Genomic DNA, 17,243 nt, shown 5'->3' with positions numbered 1-17,243 from the left:
TTTTTTCTCCTATTATATTGTTAAAACTGTAATAAAGAAAAATGACACACAAAAAAACAAAAAGAAGCAGGTTTCCCTACCTGCCCTCAGCGATTCCAGTGCCGCTGGGAATTTTATATTTGCTGATACAGCTGCAAAGCTGTCCGTACCAACGGTTTTCCTGTGCCAACCTGTTGACATCAAGCTCTTTGATGGCAGTTTGATTGAGGGGGGGTTCCATTAGATTCCAAACAGTTCCTCTGTCTCTCCAAATAGGAGCACTGCATACCGAGATCATATATTTCCTAGTGGTTCCTAAAGCCATAAATACTTTGGTCTTGGGTGTCCCTTACTCAAACTTCATTATCCGTTACTGGATTGGCAGAAAGATCAAGTACTTTTCTAGGACCCAACTGGCACTCTCTTTGCCTTCAAAAGATGCAATTATCTGAGGATTCCTCATCCTCACCTACAATGTCTTTGGATATTCTAACACAGTATGCTGACGTATTTTGTGAGCAGGAAGCTTCCAGGTTACCCCCGCATTGGGGCTGGGACTGTACTATTGAGCTATTACCAGACTAGTCTCATCCTTGGTGTCTCGTCTACCCCTTGTCCTTACCTCAATCACAAGCTATGTCTGCGTACATTGAGGACAACTTAAAAAGGGGTTTTATAAGAAAATCTTCCTTTCCTGCTGGAACAGGATTCTTTTTTTGCCAGAAAGGAAGATAGATGGCTCCGCCCCTGTATTATCAGGGTCTTAACACCATCACCGTTAGGAATAGGTATCCCTTGCCCTTGATCTCAGAACTCTTTGATAGGATCTTTCTTGGACCTCAGAGGCACTTATAATCTGATTGGCATCAAGAAGGGTGACACAGACTCCTTCTGCTGTTCTGGTTTACCTTTCCTATGTATACAGCTGCATCCGTCCATCTACCCTCTATCACATCATGGGACTACCCTGAGGGTCGCGAACAGGGCCGCCATCAGAAATCGTGGGGCCCAGCACAAATGAAGCAAACAGGGCTCCCCGATGACCCCCCCCCCCCCCCAGTGAACCAGGGCCATCTTTCCGACTGCGCAAGATGGGCAGGTTCCCGGGGGCCCAGGGGGAAAGAGGGCCCATGGAAATGAAAAAAAAATCACTGAACTTAATCAGTTAAGTTCAGGCAAGTTAAGGGGGTCCCTAATATATATATATATATATATATATATATATATATATATATATAAATATAAACACACACACACACCCACCAAATATTGGCATTGTCCCTACTAGATTCACAACATTTCACAGACTCTCCTGCTCTCTCCTACCTGTTCTTCTCACTTTCCCCACCTGTGGCTGCAGGTTTCTTTAGTTGTGGCTTGTCTGGATACTGGAATGTCGGGGGCCCTAGTTGGAAAAAAAAATGGGTACATTTAGAAAATTACAGCCAGCCCCGGCGTTAAATCAATATCACCCACGATTAATAATTAGGTCTTTCTCCAACCCCAACATTAAAATAACAATATTCAAAAATAATAATATATTACAACATACCTATACAGACCCATATAAAGCCGATGTCAGATGTTGTCCTCCTGAATACTAGGTGTCTACCAAAAAAGGTTGGAGGATGGAAGCCTGTAGCAAGTGTATGCTGGAGGTGACTTTTTTACTTCACTGACTACATGTGAAGATTCGTCCAAAGTTTCTACCTCTAATTTAGAACACAAAATGTCTATACCAGTGGTTCCCAAACTTTTGCAGTTCGTGGCACCCTTAGAGTCTCCATAATTTTTTTCAAGGCACCCCTCCAAAATAATTACTGAGCAGTCCTGTTTTAGAAGTAGTTGGGTCAAAAAATGTAATAAGTATTTAGGTCAGGACAGAAATACTTATTTAATTGTATGCAAAAATGCCCCCCTCTACATCCAGACACAATGCTCCCTCTGCATCCAGTCACTCTGCCCCCCTCCTCTGCCGTGTCACGCTCCCTCTCACTCTGTCCCCTCCTCTGGCCTCTGTCCTCCTCCTCTCCCTCTGTCACGCTGTCCCCTCCTCTCCCTCTGTCACGCTGTCCCCTCCTCTGGCCTCTGTCACGCTGCCCCCTCTCCTCTGTCATGCTGTCCCCTCTCCTCTGTCACGCTGTCCCCTCCTCTGGCCTCTGTCACGCTGTCCCCTCTCCTCTGTCATGCTGTCCCCTCCTCTGGCCTCTGTCCCCTCTCCTCTGTCACGCTGTCCCCTCTCCTCTGCCATGCTCCCTCTCACTCGGTCCCCTCTGCCGTGGGAAAGCCAGAAGAAAACAAAACAAAACATAAACTCACCAATCCGCGCAGCGCCGGAACTCAGCATTCTCCCTCGCTCTCACGCAGCTTGTCGCTATAGTGACAAGCTGCGTGAGATAGGAGTTTGCTGGGTCATGGTGCAGCGCGGATTGGTGAGTTTATGTTGTTTTTTCCTGACTTTCCACTGGGAGCCGCGGTGCACACTTTGGGAATCGCTGGTCTAAACCCTAATGTTTGTCACGGGATCCACAGCCCTTTACAGAATTTGGCAGTTGTGCATTTTAAATATCCCTTTATATCCCTTTATTTACTTACCTTTGATTTAGCTTTTTTCCTCTCTTCTCTTTTCTTCTGTTTTCCTCTCTTTTCTTCTGTCTTCATACTTCTGTCTTGTTCCTCTCTGCACAGTTCCTCACTGAGTGTCAGGCGTGACTTGATGATGTCACGCCTGACATTCAGTGTAAATAGTGCAGAGAGGAAGAAGGGGGGAAACCAGCGCTGTCATCACAGGTGAGTATCTGTGGTTTTTTTCCCTCTAGCCTGCTCCCCCCTGATCACCAGCACCCTAGGTTTTCCTGACACCAGCACCCTAGGTTTCCCTGACACCAGCACCCTAGGTTTCCCTGACACCAGCATGCCCGGAGAAGCGAGAAGAATGGGCTCAACATAACAGTTTAGTATTTAATTTGGGAGCAATGAAGATCTTACCTGGAGGGCAGTAGGTTGAACTTCTGGGAGTTAAGGCCACCATACTTTTAGGGTCCAAAATAAAGTTATTTGAGTCAGAGGATTCTGTGTCAGAAGGGTCGAAGGAGTGGGAGAGAGCGTCTGCTTTCTTGCTTTTTGAACCTGGGCAATAGGAGAGAATGAGGTTGAAGTGAGAGAAAAACAGGGACCATCTTGCGTGGCGGGGATTCAAACACTGCGCAGATTGTAAATTCAAGAGATTCTTGTGATCAGTGTAAATGCTTATAGAAGCAAAGCCCCTTAAAGAAGATGTCTCTTCTCGGAGAGAGCCAATTTGATTTATAGAAGCTCTTTATCTGCTATGCCATATTTCTTCTCAGCAGGTAGAAATTTATGAAAGAGAAAAACACAGGAGTGAAGTTTCCCAGAGGGGTCAGGCTGAGAGAGTACAGCCCCAGTTCCATAAGAGGAGGCATCCACTTCAAGAAAGAAGGGATGCTGACAATTGGTTTGCAGTAGGACAGGAGCAAGACCTCTGGATGAATGCGCATTCCAGATTTTCTTGGATGTATACTGCTCTCGCATTGGTTTCTGGTATGGAAAGCGGGAACACACGACCATGAGGACGCGATTTACCAGGTAGGAGTTCAATTTTACAATCCCAAACTCAATGTAGAGGCAGTGCCGTAGCCACTTGTTCGCAAAATACATCGGAGAACGCCCGACACTGGGAAGTAAGAGATATTTCAGGAGTAAGGCCAGACTTGGATAGACAGAGAGGAGGGACCACTCTTTGGATACAGTGTGGCAATAGGAACCCAAGGAGATAATCTGAGCATAGTGCCAATCTAATACAGGAGAATGCAAATGACACCACCAGAAATTCTAGTTCCATCAATGGCGGTAAGGTGGAGAGGCTGTTCCAGAGGTAAAGTGGAAAAAGACAGACAGGCTACTGTGGAAGCAGATATGAAGTTACCCGCTTCACGGGAGTCTGCAACTGCGGAGAGTGTCTTTGGACCATGAATGAGGAGAAGCGAGTGTAATGAAACTTACCTTCCATGTTCCCACGCTGGCTTCTATGTACCGCCGTGGCAATTCTGGGTAGCAGGTCTTGGATCGCGCAGATTGGACACTCAACTGTCACTTGTTACAGCGCTGGTCTGGCATTGTTGTGATCAGTTCTCCGATGTGATCACATGATCGGGTCTCTGGGCGGGAGTTTAAAACCTCCTCCTATTTAAACCTGCACTGACACATGCCTGGTATCAGTGCAACTAGTTTGCCTCTGACTCCCTGTCGTTCTTTGTTGACTGTAACCTTGTATCTACTTGTGTACCAGTATCCCCTGTCTGACAAAGTCTGTGGAACATCCTAGTGTACATCTTTGCTTGAACCGTGTACCAGTATTGCCTGTCTGACTAGTCTGTAGAACTACTAGTATATGTCTTTGCATGAACCGTGTACCAGTATCGCCTGTCTGACCAACTCTGTGGAACCTTCTAGTGTAGTTCTCTCTGCCTGATATCCATGTACCAGTTCCAGTGGTGTCTGACCACTCTCTGCCTGATATTTGTGTACCAGTTCCTGGCATGTCTGACTACTCTCTGCCTGATATCCGTGTACCACTTTCTGGCTTGCTGCACCACTTTGGTTCTGCTGTTCTCCTGCTGACTCCCTTCTACATTGTATCCAAAAGCAGGTACTTCAGTTCTCTCAAGACCTACTCCTGTGACTCGGACCTAGTGTTACATCCTGAGGCAACCCTGTGGGGCTCGACCTGCAGGTTCCCGGCAGCAAAGCATAACACGTCTTGCGATGATTCTTAAACACCGGGGAATCCATTAGACTCCACGTCTCTGGTCTGCCAGCGATAATCAAGATTGATACAGGTACCTATTATGAGTGCCTTTGTTTTGTATCTGGGAGCAGTACCTATAATCCATCAGAGGTGCTGCTGTCCTGCTCCTGAACTCTGCAACATGCCTGAAGGAGTTAATCTCCTTGTCTGATGCTAAATAGAACTGCACCTGTTGCACTGCTTTAAGTACCTGCCTCTAGCTGTGCTCTGAGCAGTTCATCCGTTGTTCCTGGCTGTTGCTAACCTGCTCCTGTGCTATTTGGTATATACCTGCTGGACTGAACTTCTGTGTATGACCCCTGCCTGTACCTTGGACCTTGCCTGCTTGCCTGAGATCCCGAATCATTTGCCTGTACCTTGGACCACGCTATTTTTCCTGGGCTGAGCAGGCGAGAGGTTTGGACACAAGCCAGTTCGGTACACAGGTCAGAAGGCAGTGGTACACAGGATTAAACAGAAGAGTAGTCTGGTCACAAGCCAGTTCGGTACACAGGTTTAAACAGGATAGTCTGGTCACAAGCCGGTTCGGTACACAGGTCAAATGGCAGCGGTACACAGGATTAAACAGGAGAGTAGTCTGGTCACAAGCCGGTTCGGTACACAGAATTAAACAGGAGAGTAGTCTGGTCACAAGCCGGTTCGGTACACAGAATTAAACAGGAGAGTAGTCTGGTCACAAGCCGGTTCCGTACACAGGTCAGATGGCAGCGGTACACAGGATTAAACAAGAGAGTAGTCTGGTCACAAGCCGGTTCGGTACACAGGTCAGATGGCAGTGGTACACAGGATTAAACAGAAGAGTAGTCTGGTCACAAGCCGGTTCGGTAAACAGGATTAAACAGGAGAGTAGTCTGGTCACAAGCCGGTTCGATACACAGGTCAGATGGCAGCGCTACACAGGATTAAACAGGAGAGTAGTCTGGTCACAAGCCGATTCGGTACAAAGGTCAGATGGCAGCAGTACACAGGGGAATCCACATATGCAGCTAACCAGGGAGCCAAGACTGGAACACCAGATAATCAGCCAAGCAACGCGCTGCAAACACAAGGGCAGAGTAAGGAGGAATAACCTGTTGATCTGACACAGGTACAATGTCAGATCCTCCTTTTATTTCAAACTTCCTGCCACAAAGTCACATAATTTGTTCCGAAGGGGAGTCACGTGACCTCCTCGCCGCGAACCCGGAAGTGCGGCTTAGAGCGCTGGATCGAGTACAGGAAAGCGCTCTTACATCAGTCTGGTCAGAGGAAGCTGTAATGAGATTATCAGGAAGGGAGTCCTGAGGTGATGGATACACGTATTATCCTGGTTTAACGCTGGACACGTAGAGGCGCGGAGTCTAACGGATTCCCCGGTCTACACCAAGATTCACCGCAAGGCAGGATGGGCTTAACAGCCAGGAACTGACAGGTCGCTGCCCTCTGAAAAGCCACTAGGCGTAACACAGTGGAGTAGGTCAGCAAGGCGAGGATTGGTACACTGGCGGTAGCGAGGCATAAAATCAGTATGCAGAAGGGAAGTCCAATAACAAGCCAGGAACCGGTACACAGGCAGTAGTGCAGTACAAAATCAAGATCTGAAAGAGAGTGGTGGATATTCTAGCAAGACTTGCACATAAACTGTGCAGGGTACAAGGCTGGTTATTCTGGAAATGGTTGTAAATAAATTGTGTAGGTAAAAAGACTGAAGCAGCTAGATACTCTGATGATGCTTGTAAATAAATTGTGCAGGTAACAAGGATAAAGTAACTGTAAATTCAGACAAGGGTTGTAAATGAACTATGCAGTGTACAAGGAGGTGGAAGTAACTAGATATTCTAGCAAGCCTTGTAAATAAACTGTGCAGGTAACAAGGCTGAACTAGCTGGATATTCTGGTAATGGATGTAAATAAAATGTACAGATAACAAGTCTAAAGTAACTGGATATTCTAGTAAGCTTAGTAAATATACTGTAACAAGGTTGATGTAGCTGGATATTCTGGCAATGATTGTAAAAAAAATGTGCAGATAAGGCTAAACTAACTGGATATTCTAGTAAACCTTGTAAATAAACAGTGTGGGGTAGAAGGTTGAAGTAGCTGGAAATTCAGGCAAGCCTTGTAAATAAACTGTGCAGGTAAAAGGCTCAAGTAGATGGATATTCTGCCAATGGTTGTAAATAAGTTGTGAAGGGTACAAGCCTGAAGTAGCTGGATATTCTAGCAAGCCTTATAAATAAATTGTGCAGGTAACAAGGCTGAAGTAGCTGGATATTGTGGCAATGGTTGTAAATAAATTGTGCAGATAACATGGCTGAAGTAGCTAAATATTCTGGCAATGCTGGATATTCTGAAAAACAAATTGTGCAGTTTACAAGACAAAAGTAGCTGGAAATTCAGACATACATAGTAACATAGTTGATGAGGTTGAAAAAAGACACCATCAAGTTCAACCTACTTTGGATCTCCTACGATCCCTCACTTATATTTGAAATTGATCCAGATTAGCAATCGTCAATCTGCTTCAATCGGGAACCCCCCCCCAGACCCAATATTGCAGTCCTATTTTTTCCCTACATCCACTACTATCTTTCATTTTAATTAAGGGTCCTATCCCTGGATACACTGTTCCGCTAAAAAATTGTCTAACCCTTTTTTAAACAAAATTGTCTAACCCTTTCTTAAACATATCTATTGAATCTGCCATCACAACTTTCCCTGGAAGTGAATTCCGTATCTTGACTGCCCTTACTGTAAAGAACCCCTTCCTTTGCTGGTTGTGAAATTTCCTCTCCTCTAACTTTAGGGGGTGACCGCGTGTCCTGTGTATAGTCCTTGGGGTAAAAAGTTCCCATGAAAGTTCTCTGTATTGACCCTTAATGTATTTGTACATAGTAATCATATATCTTCTTAGATGCCTCTTTTCTAAAGTAAACATGCCTAAACTGGCTAACCTTTCCTCATAACTTAATGACTCCATACCCTTTATCAATTTTGTCGCCCTTCTCTGAACCCTTTCTAGTTCCAAAATATATTTTTTATAGAGTGGTACCCAGAACTGTACTGCATATTCAAGATGAGGTCTTACCAACGATTTATACAGTGGCAAAATTACAGTGTGTTCCCTTGCATCTATGCCCCTTTTTATGCATTCCAATACTTTATTTGCCCTTGCAGCATTGAGCACTATTGCTGAGTCTACTGTCTACGAGCACTCCCAAATCCTTTTCCATTATAGATTCTCCTAAATTAATCCCATTTAATTTATAGATTGTGTGCTGGTTTTTGATCAATAAATGGATAAACTTATACTTACATTTATCTGTGTTAAACCTCATATTTCATTTGGCCGTCCAATCCTCCAGTTTATTTAAGTCCCTCTGTAGAGAAGCTACATCTTGCTCTGATTTTATTACCTTACAGAGTTTAGTGTCATCTGCAAAAATGGACACTTTACTCTCTAAACCATCACCAAGGTCATTAATATATTAAAAAGGAGAGACCCCAGCACTGAACCTTGAGGTACTCCACTTAAAACATTTGCCCAATTAGAAAATGTTCCATTTATCACAACTCTCTGTTCCCTATTCTCTAACCAGTTTTTGATCCAAGTACAAATGTTGTTTCCTAGACCCAGTTCCCTTATTTTGTAAACCAACCTCTTGTGTGGAACTGTATCAGAGGCCTTTGCAAAATTTAAGTAGACCACATCTGCTGTGCTGCCCTGGTCTAAGTTCCCACTAACTTCCTCATAGAAACTAATTAGATTAGATTGACATGACCTATCCCTCACAAATCCATGTTGATTCCCACTAATAAAATTATTGTGCACCAAGTAATCCTGAATACTATCTCTTAATATACCTTCCAGTAGTTTCCCCACTATTGATGTCAGGCTTACAGGTCTATAATTCCCTGGTTGTGATCTTGTCCCCTTTTTAAACAATGGCACCACATCTGCTATTCACCAATCCCTTGGTACTGAGCCTGATGATATTGAATCTATGAAAATTAAGAATAGCGGTCTAGCTATTTCCGAGTTTAACTCCATAAGGACCCATAAGGCTTGTAAATAAAGTGTGTGGGGTACAAGGTTGAAGTAGCTGGATATTCTAGCAAACCTTGTAAATAAGCTTTGCAAGTAACAAGCCTACAGTAGGTGGATATGCTGTCAATGCTTGCAAATATACTGTGTAAGTAACACAGTTGAAGTAACTTGCACATAAGCTGTGTATTTAACATGGCTGAAGTAGGTGGACATTCTAGCAATGGTTATAAATAAGCTGTACAGGTAAAAAGACTTAAGTAGTTGAATATACTGGCAATAGTTGGTTGGTAAATAACCAAAGTTCTTTCTAATGGGAAGAGCCAATGGGAAGAGCACAAACACATGGGAAGAGCACAAACACAGTACCAACTGATCACAAATCAGCTCGGCACCAGTTTGGGTATGGCCATTCCTCAGATGAGGGGAGAACCTCAACTCAAGTAGTACCCTCCTAGGGGCATTTTAGTGTCATTTTATGAATGCCAATGGGTAACAGCCTTTAGTAATTTTCAACATCTATTGTTCTTAGCTCTCATATGAATTAAATATAAATATAGTGTGTAATACTTACAGTAAATGCCAAAGGAAGTCATGGGAGGAGGCAGAATGATGACATCATCGTGCCAGAGCGAGATGACGTGACTGAGCATGTAAGTGCTCAGTCCCCTGTACTACAGAAAAATATGTAGAGCCAGGGGATGGGGAAAGTGATAAAAGAAGGATCTACCCCATTATCATCATCATTTATTTATATAGCGCCACTGATTCCGCAGAGAACTCATTCACATCACATTCTGGCTTCAATAAACTCAGGGGCACCCTCATTTGAAACAGAGAAGTAGTTATTGTTTGGTGATCCTATGTGGTCAGCAGACAATAACACTTTACACTATAGAAAACATTAATGATCTCAAGAAGGGGGATAGGTTTTAAAGCTCAGATCTCTCCCCATCCTGGCACCAAAAAATGATGGGGACCCCTCTTTCAAATGATGTACAGCCTTAGTAGTCATTGTCTGGTGATCACCAAAAACAGCCTACACTATAGATCTCACCTATCCTAGCTTCACTAAACTCAGGATTGCCCTCATATGATGTGTTAGGTGGTCTATTTTTAAGAAATGGGCTATTCCTACACATTTTATGGATTTTTTTGAAGACCAGGTAAACTAGCAAAAATATGCATCATCATTTCCAAGTGCAGAATTTATTATGAAAACGTATGTGTACAATCCTGCTTTTTATGCTAAGGTGGTTTGACACCAATGCCGTAACCACTAAGTATTTTTTGGTGGTGTTTACAAAAAAATGCAGATATTTTCTTATAGTTCACTACTTTATTTCAATATAAACCCCACATTTTGTCCCTTTTTGTGCATATTTTCTTAGCATGTCAGTAGGTGTAAGCAAACTAAAGTTTTTTTTCTGTAAATTTAATTCTGAAAAAAATAAGGTATGGATGTTGACCAGCACAAAAAGTGCCAAAATTGGCTCAGCACAGGGGTGGTAAAAGATTCAGCAGCCAAGGGGTTAATAAAAAAAAAAAAGAGGGTTTTAGCCCTCAGTATATTTCTATTTTAATTGTCCTAATTGGTGCATTGGTTATATGCTCAAGGTATACTTAAGAGAGTGAAATTTAAATGAAGTTACCATTTTCACTTGTGTAAAAATACCTTGGGCCCCTATTTATTAATGACAGCAATTTTAACACAAACTCTTTCAATCCTCATTGCAAAGATAAGGATTGAAAGTTTGTATGTATTTATTAAAAATCTTCAACGGCAATAGCAACCACGAAAAACTGCTGTTCCTGTAAAGACCCCTCTCCTATCCTTCCTATGGTCACTATCGCAAAGTGACCACCTCTGTGATAGGCATTGCGAACAGTAAGACGCAGTGAGGTATCTGAAGATATCTCTACGCCAGCCTGAGCTGACGCACATTACCGTATGTTCAAATACTTTTCCTCAATTGTTAAATTGCGGAATAGAGCAGCACCCATAGACATCTATCATCATCATCATTTATTTATAGAGCACCACTGATTATGCAGCGCTGTACAGAGAACTCACTCACATCAGTCCCTGCCCCATTGGAGCTTACAGTCTAAATTCCCTAACATACACCCACAGACAAAGAGAGACTAAGGTCAATTTTGATAGCAGCCAATTAACCTTCTAGTATGTTTTTGGAGTGTGGGAGAAAGCCCTGAGCACCCGGAGGAAACCCACACAAACACGGAGAGAACATACAAACTCCACACAGATAAGGCCATGGTCGGGAATTGAACTCATGACCCCAGCACTGTGAGGCAGAAGTGCTAACCACTTAGCCACCGTGCTGTCTGCTCTGTATGGGACTTCTCTGTGTTTTTTAAAAAAATGCAACTATATCTGCTGCGATGCACTCTTAATAAACTTGAAGACTAGTTAGATTTATGAGTATTCCTGAAAACTGCCATCTTCATGGAATTTACAGTGAAATTATGATTAATGAATAGGGCCCTTGTAAAAGTCACATTAGTGATAAAAAGGAACAGAAGAGTAGATGCATGTCTTAAATTTAGAGTAATTAAAATGCAGATTTCAACCTCAATCAATATATTCAGTGAAGCAAACATGCAGTTACTAAAAGTAGTAATAAAAAAAAAATGCAACATGTTTGATAATTATAATATTCTAAAGTAGGATACTATAGATCTTTTGTATAAGACACACAAATCCCACAATCTTTTCAGCGTTCCAAGCCGTGGTATGGGAATTTGATTCAGCTGTGAACCCTGGCAGATATTTACATGTCTTTGGTTTGGCTATTGAGGGCGACTGGATTCATACGCTGCTGGTCCGGTTCTATTCCTCACTACTTTATTCAGTGTCGGAAGGCTGTCACAAACATGCTATTTATGAGACATGATCACTGCTGTCTATTGACACTCACACAACACCCCTAGCCAGGGCTAGAGGAGGGGAGAGACGCCAATCCCGCCTCTCTATACCTCCCCTCCCTCATTCTCTCCCACACATACTCTCCAGCCATTCCCCCTCTCATTAAAAACACTGCTGGATTCCTCAGCCCCTCATGATCAGGGGGACACCCTGGAAGACTGCTGCTCTGCTGCTGGAAGAAAAGAAGAGCAGAGACTGCATGCCTCCCCTTACCTGACGCCCCCCTCCACCACCATTTCCCCCCCACACCTCTCCCCAATACTGGAATACAGATTTTGGTCTAATCTTTCACATTTTGGGAGCTGTGATTTTTCCCCCCTTCTGGCTGCCGGTGACTAGGTATCAAGAAGTGGAGGAGGGAGCCTGGCGGGCGGAGGCCAGTCAGTGAAAAAGGCACCCCCTCCCCTCCATCTTTTTTAACTCCCCGTTAGTGCTTCGCCCCATAATGCCGTCTTTCAGGACAGATGTTCCAGTTGTTGTCGCTCTGGGATTTCTGGTTTGCGTCCTGCATGTCCATGCAACGTCTGTCAATGATGGTGAGTACAACCTTGTCATTTCCATTCTCACACTAACCGCTTTGGTATAGATGAGGGAGAAAGAGGGGAGGGGGGTTGTCTCCTTTTTATTGCACCTTTTTCGCTGCAGGCCTTGTAACTGATTGCAATGGAAGAAATGTGCAGCATAGCATGGCTGCACCACACTTGTCTAGTCAACCCTGACTTTGATATGTGTGCACAAGCTTGTGGCAGGAGAACATACTAATTGTATCTGTCTCCTGCCTTGAATGAGCGGCCGGAATGATTCCATGCAACAATATAATCAGTTCTGTCTGTGCAATAAGATCATCTACCGATAATATTTCTCCTGTAAAGTTGCTGTTCACGGTGTAATATCGTACACTCCCATTGTCCCTGTACCTTTAGTGGGGGGAAAGAAGCTGTGACACTGAAAGGAAGGCCCCACTATCAATGGAGGGTTTACTTGCTAACACATTTGGAATATGTAATGATTTCCACTGTCCTTGTATCTGATAAGGTATCAGATCCCTTGTGGTTTTTACTGTAACATTGGGATGTGATTTGTTTAGAAAGGTGCTATTAGGGGGGATGGGTGATTCCTTTTCTTAAGGGTCTGCCTTTCAATCAAAGCCATTTTTTTATCTGTAGGTTTCAGAAATATGTACCCAAATTGCAAATGTACAGTTTCAGGCACATCCTGCGTGATTCCTATTTTTGCTGCATAAAGGTGTATAATAAATGTTTGGTTATCATATGCATAATATAGCCTCTCCTGTGTTTCCTTGTAATGAGTTGGAATTTTAACACCATGCAGTGGGCATTGTAGTTACGTACCGCTTAATACCAGAATTACGTATTACCTGTTGCTGTATTATTATGACAACTTTTAGGCTTTTCATATAAATTGTCTCTAGGTGCAGATGTCCTGTTGTGCTTTGCATGTAATTATATGCATCACAGCCTATATGAAATAGAAATCGCTTAAGCCTGAAATACACTGCCTTGGTCATATAGTTTTCTGAAAGGCCTATATTCTGCTTTGGTATTTATGACTCTAATGATGATCTGATTTCCATATGTGAAATTGCAAAATCTGTACTCAGAAATGGGCCCTTTATTAGTGCTCATTGATGCTTAGCACTGCAGTAAAGGAAAATACATTACTGTATATTATACTGTGTGTCCATGTGAAGTTATGTTTGTGCACTCTATGCATATGTATGCACTGGGATTTATCCCCCTCCCTCATTTTAATTATTTATTCAAAAGCTGGGGCTGCTCAAGAAAACAAGGCTGACATTGTGGAGGCATCTCCATTGCAATTTACAGACTTCATCTGCAAGCACAGCAGTGGTTTCCTTCACTGAGCGAGGCTGCAGTGCGCTCTCAGTGCGTGACATGGCATTTAACACTGGCAGGAAGGGCAAAGGAGATTCATGGGAGAATGATGTGTTTGCAAACCAGATGTGAGCGCAACCACTGGAAACCTCTTGGCTTGTGTTACCATATGAAGTTTGTGTTCCTTATCAATTAATTTTTTTGTTACTCTGTATTAGTAACCCAGTCACTTAATTCTAAGTAATGTGTGCAGCCCCCCTCATTCACCCCTTTTGTACAAGTTTTTATATACCCATAAAACCAGTGTTCTTTACCTACATGATAAATGGCCAATATCAACAAAGGCAACCAGATTTATAGGTTGAAAAGTAAAATAATCATCATAAAGATGCAGTATATGGGCTATGGAAACCACACAGCATCAACTACTAGAAGAGATTGTTCTAGTTGCCTGCAATACAGTATAATAACTTTTTTTGATAAACCAATAATCAGCGCAGTTACAATGTATAATGTGTAACATATGGATTTATCCTCCTATACATGAAATCTTCTGCAAGCGCTCAGTCTCCATTGCATGGGAATGTCTTGCACACAAGTAACTTACTCCGCTATTCCAGCTCACTCAGGAGGGATATCATTGTTAATGAATGTCCATGAGCCTCCTGTCCTAGAGATGCCCTATTAATATCACGTACGAGCACTTATGGCTGCTCCCCACCACATCTGAAAGATAGTTGGCTGATGAAATACTGAGCGCCGCTGTTGGTAATGGTTTCAAGCAAAGTTGATCACTTCTTTGGGCTAATGACACTCTGGAAAGATGTGTTTATTTGTTTTTATTTTTTTATTTGTTCAATTACTAGAACAACCAATAAAACATCCACTTATAACAAACAATGTCCTTACTTGATAAAACCTAAGACTTCTAATATATTGGGTTCACAATGTAGTAACTTTTATTCAACCATCTAGAGTATTGCATGTTAGAAATGTGTCGAATGGGGAAACTGCTCACAAAATGCTTTGCAAGGGAAAAATATCAGCTGTGGATGTGCAAGTAAGATTCAAGTTTAAAATGTTTCTGCAGCAAGCAGATACAAATGGTGTTGTACTAGTAAGGGGTCCATTCCTTTGGCTGGATGTGCTGATATTAGAGGAAATCAGCTGTACTTCTTGGCCAAATAAAATAAAGCCCCCCCCCCCCCACCTCATGACATCATATCTCTACCTCCTTAGCATTTGTGCTGGAAATAACATCCTCATTACACTGAAAGGCCAGGAATGCCAGCAGTTAGGCCAGTGCAAACTAGGGCTATGATCTAACTGGTGTGTGTTGGGAGAGGACAAACTTGTTGTCTTTGGCTGCAGGAAGAAGTAACTCCTGATGCTTCAGAACCTCCCAACTTTGCAACAACACTTTTAAGAAAAAGTAGCAGCCAATCCTGAGGCAGCAGCTGTGTTCTGCTGCAGGATCGTGATAGCTATGACTATTTTTTTTTTTTCCCTTCCTCCTTTCCCTACCTGAGGAATCTTCTCTTTGATCATTTGCATGTGTCAGTGAGGCCTATTAAACTACTACAAAGTCGCTGCACCGTGGCAATTTTTAGCCAAAGAGTATTTTGTGCTTTTCTTTGGACGTTTTCAGCTTTGTAAATCCACCACATTGTAGATAATGTTTGTTTCTTATCTGTGAATGATAATGAGAGTTCTACTTTGAGGCTCTGTGAACAAGGTTCAAACTTGAACAAACTTAATACGATTTTGTTATTATGGAGGGAATTGTAATCCCTGATAGAGGCAAAGTAGTCAATGGTTTTAATATATTTGTTATTTATATAGCCTATACTGGGCTTTGCAGAGAGCTTTATGTAGACACCTCAGTCCCTGCCCCAGGGTAGCGTCAAATACCCCAGAGAGCGGGTATCGGAACAAGCTCAGATGTATAGGAGATGGCACCTGCACTGTGAATGGGTTCATAGTGCATATTATGCTGAACAAACAGGGGCCCAATGTGCCAGGATCAGTTTCCAATTTAGCCACACTTGTACGTGGCCAAATTGGAAAATATCCGGCATTCTAGGGCACGGCCAAAGCATTTCCTGCATCACTGTTAGTGTGGTTGGAAGATGAATGCACTTGGGCCATTATCAATCTTCTTGATTCAGATCAAATTACTGTTGGGCTTGTTTTGGGAGCACACATTCTGCACTATTAGTCTAATTGCTTAATGCCCCATGCGTGGCCAGCAATAGCTCTCCTAGATAAAAGTACCCCCAAATAGTTGTAGTCGGCAAGAATAAAGTGGCGCAGCCTGTTGCTGAAGAATGCAGAGAATGTGGGTAAATTACGATCAATAGTCCACATATCTCATATTTTAAAATATTTTCCGTGCTTGGTCGCCATTTAGTGATTATGTATTCTTGGGTGCATAAACGTTTTCTGACAAGTCTGCTTGACCTGTGTATGTGGCAAGAAGTTGCTTGCCAGCTTGTTAGAAAAGGTGCTCTGAAAATAGAATATCCTATTTATTTTTCTTTAGTCCCCCTCCATTTTCTTGATGATGAGACGCATTGTGATACTAAGAAACAAAATAAAAGCCTAAAACAAACTCTGGTGGAGGTGGACACATTTGCACTCTGAACGTTTGTAGGAAAAGACTTGTAATAAAAGCATATTGGCATACATACATTGAGTCGGATACGTCTCAAGATGCATCTAACTCATAAACAGTAGGTTTTGCATCAGGCATATACTTTCTCCCGACAATAGAACAGAGATGTGCCTTGACAGTGTTAATGTTAAAGATGGGTGGATTAACCTACTATTTGTGCACAGCATACTAATGAAGTGTGTAATCATGATCATCATCTATATATTTATATGTACAGAGAACTTGCTCACATCAGTCCCTCCCCTATTGGAGTTTACAGTCTAAATTCCCTAACACACTCACACAGACAGAAAGGCTAAGGTCAATTTAATAGCAGCCAGTTAACCTACTAGTATGTCTTTGAAGTGTGGGAGGAAAACCACAGAAACTCGGGGAGAACATACAAACTCCACACAGATAAGGCCATGGTCAGGAATAGAACTCATGACCCCAGTGCTGTGAGGCAGAAGTGCTAACCACTAAGCCACCGTGTTGCTCTATAATACATAAGAGAATATAATCTGGCTTGACAGTTATTCATAAATGCGCATTTGTTGCATTTTCCATATAAATAGGAATGAAGAACAAATGCCTCCATATCTCTTGTTTACATCAATCAATTGGGAATCTTTATTCCTACAGCAGACCAAATACTTTAAGTACTGTCAATATGCAGTCAGTCAAACGGAAGCAGCCAGATAGTGCTGCTGGTAGTCATCCTCATTGCACCTACAAGAGGTGCGCCTCTCAAAAGGCGTTCTGGCGGACACATCCATGTTTAATTGTCTTGCTATTATGTGAACACGTCCTAACTAAACTCTGCATATGGTTTCCTGACCCTATTCGCCTTTGCAGGCGTAAGGTGGTGCAAGATCACAATATGCAAAAACCTACAGTTGGACATATGCATACGCATTGTTTGTGCACACACCTTGGCTAGCATGGAACTTCATGGC

The 17,243-nt window shown here is 42.7% G+C and overlaps 1 protein-coding gene across 1 annotated transcript in view; it reads left to right on the top strand.

The window, feature by feature from the left end:
• The first annotated feature begins 11,854 nt into the window (after window positions 1-11,854).
• Window positions 11,855-17,243, top strand: part of LRP1 (LDL receptor related protein 1) — a 255,697-nt gene continuing 250,308 nt past the window's right edge. The window contains exon 1 of the mRNA XM_075199407.1: window positions 11,855-12,314. Within this exon, the coding sequence (XP_075055508.1) occupies window positions 12,224-12,314 (91 nt within the window). The 5' untranslated portion in view covers window positions 11,855-12,223. The remainder of the gene's footprint in view (window positions 12,315-17,243) is intronic.

Source organism: Mixophyes fleayi, chromosome 2 (genome assembly GCF_038048845.1).
Source record: "Mixophyes fleayi isolate aMixFle1 chromosome 2, aMixFle1.hap1, whole genome shotgun sequence".
Taxonomy (NCBI): domain Eukaryota; kingdom Metazoa; phylum Chordata; class Amphibia; order Anura; family Limnodynastidae; genus Mixophyes; species Mixophyes fleayi.
This window is presented reverse-complemented; position numbering and strand designations above follow the sequence as displayed.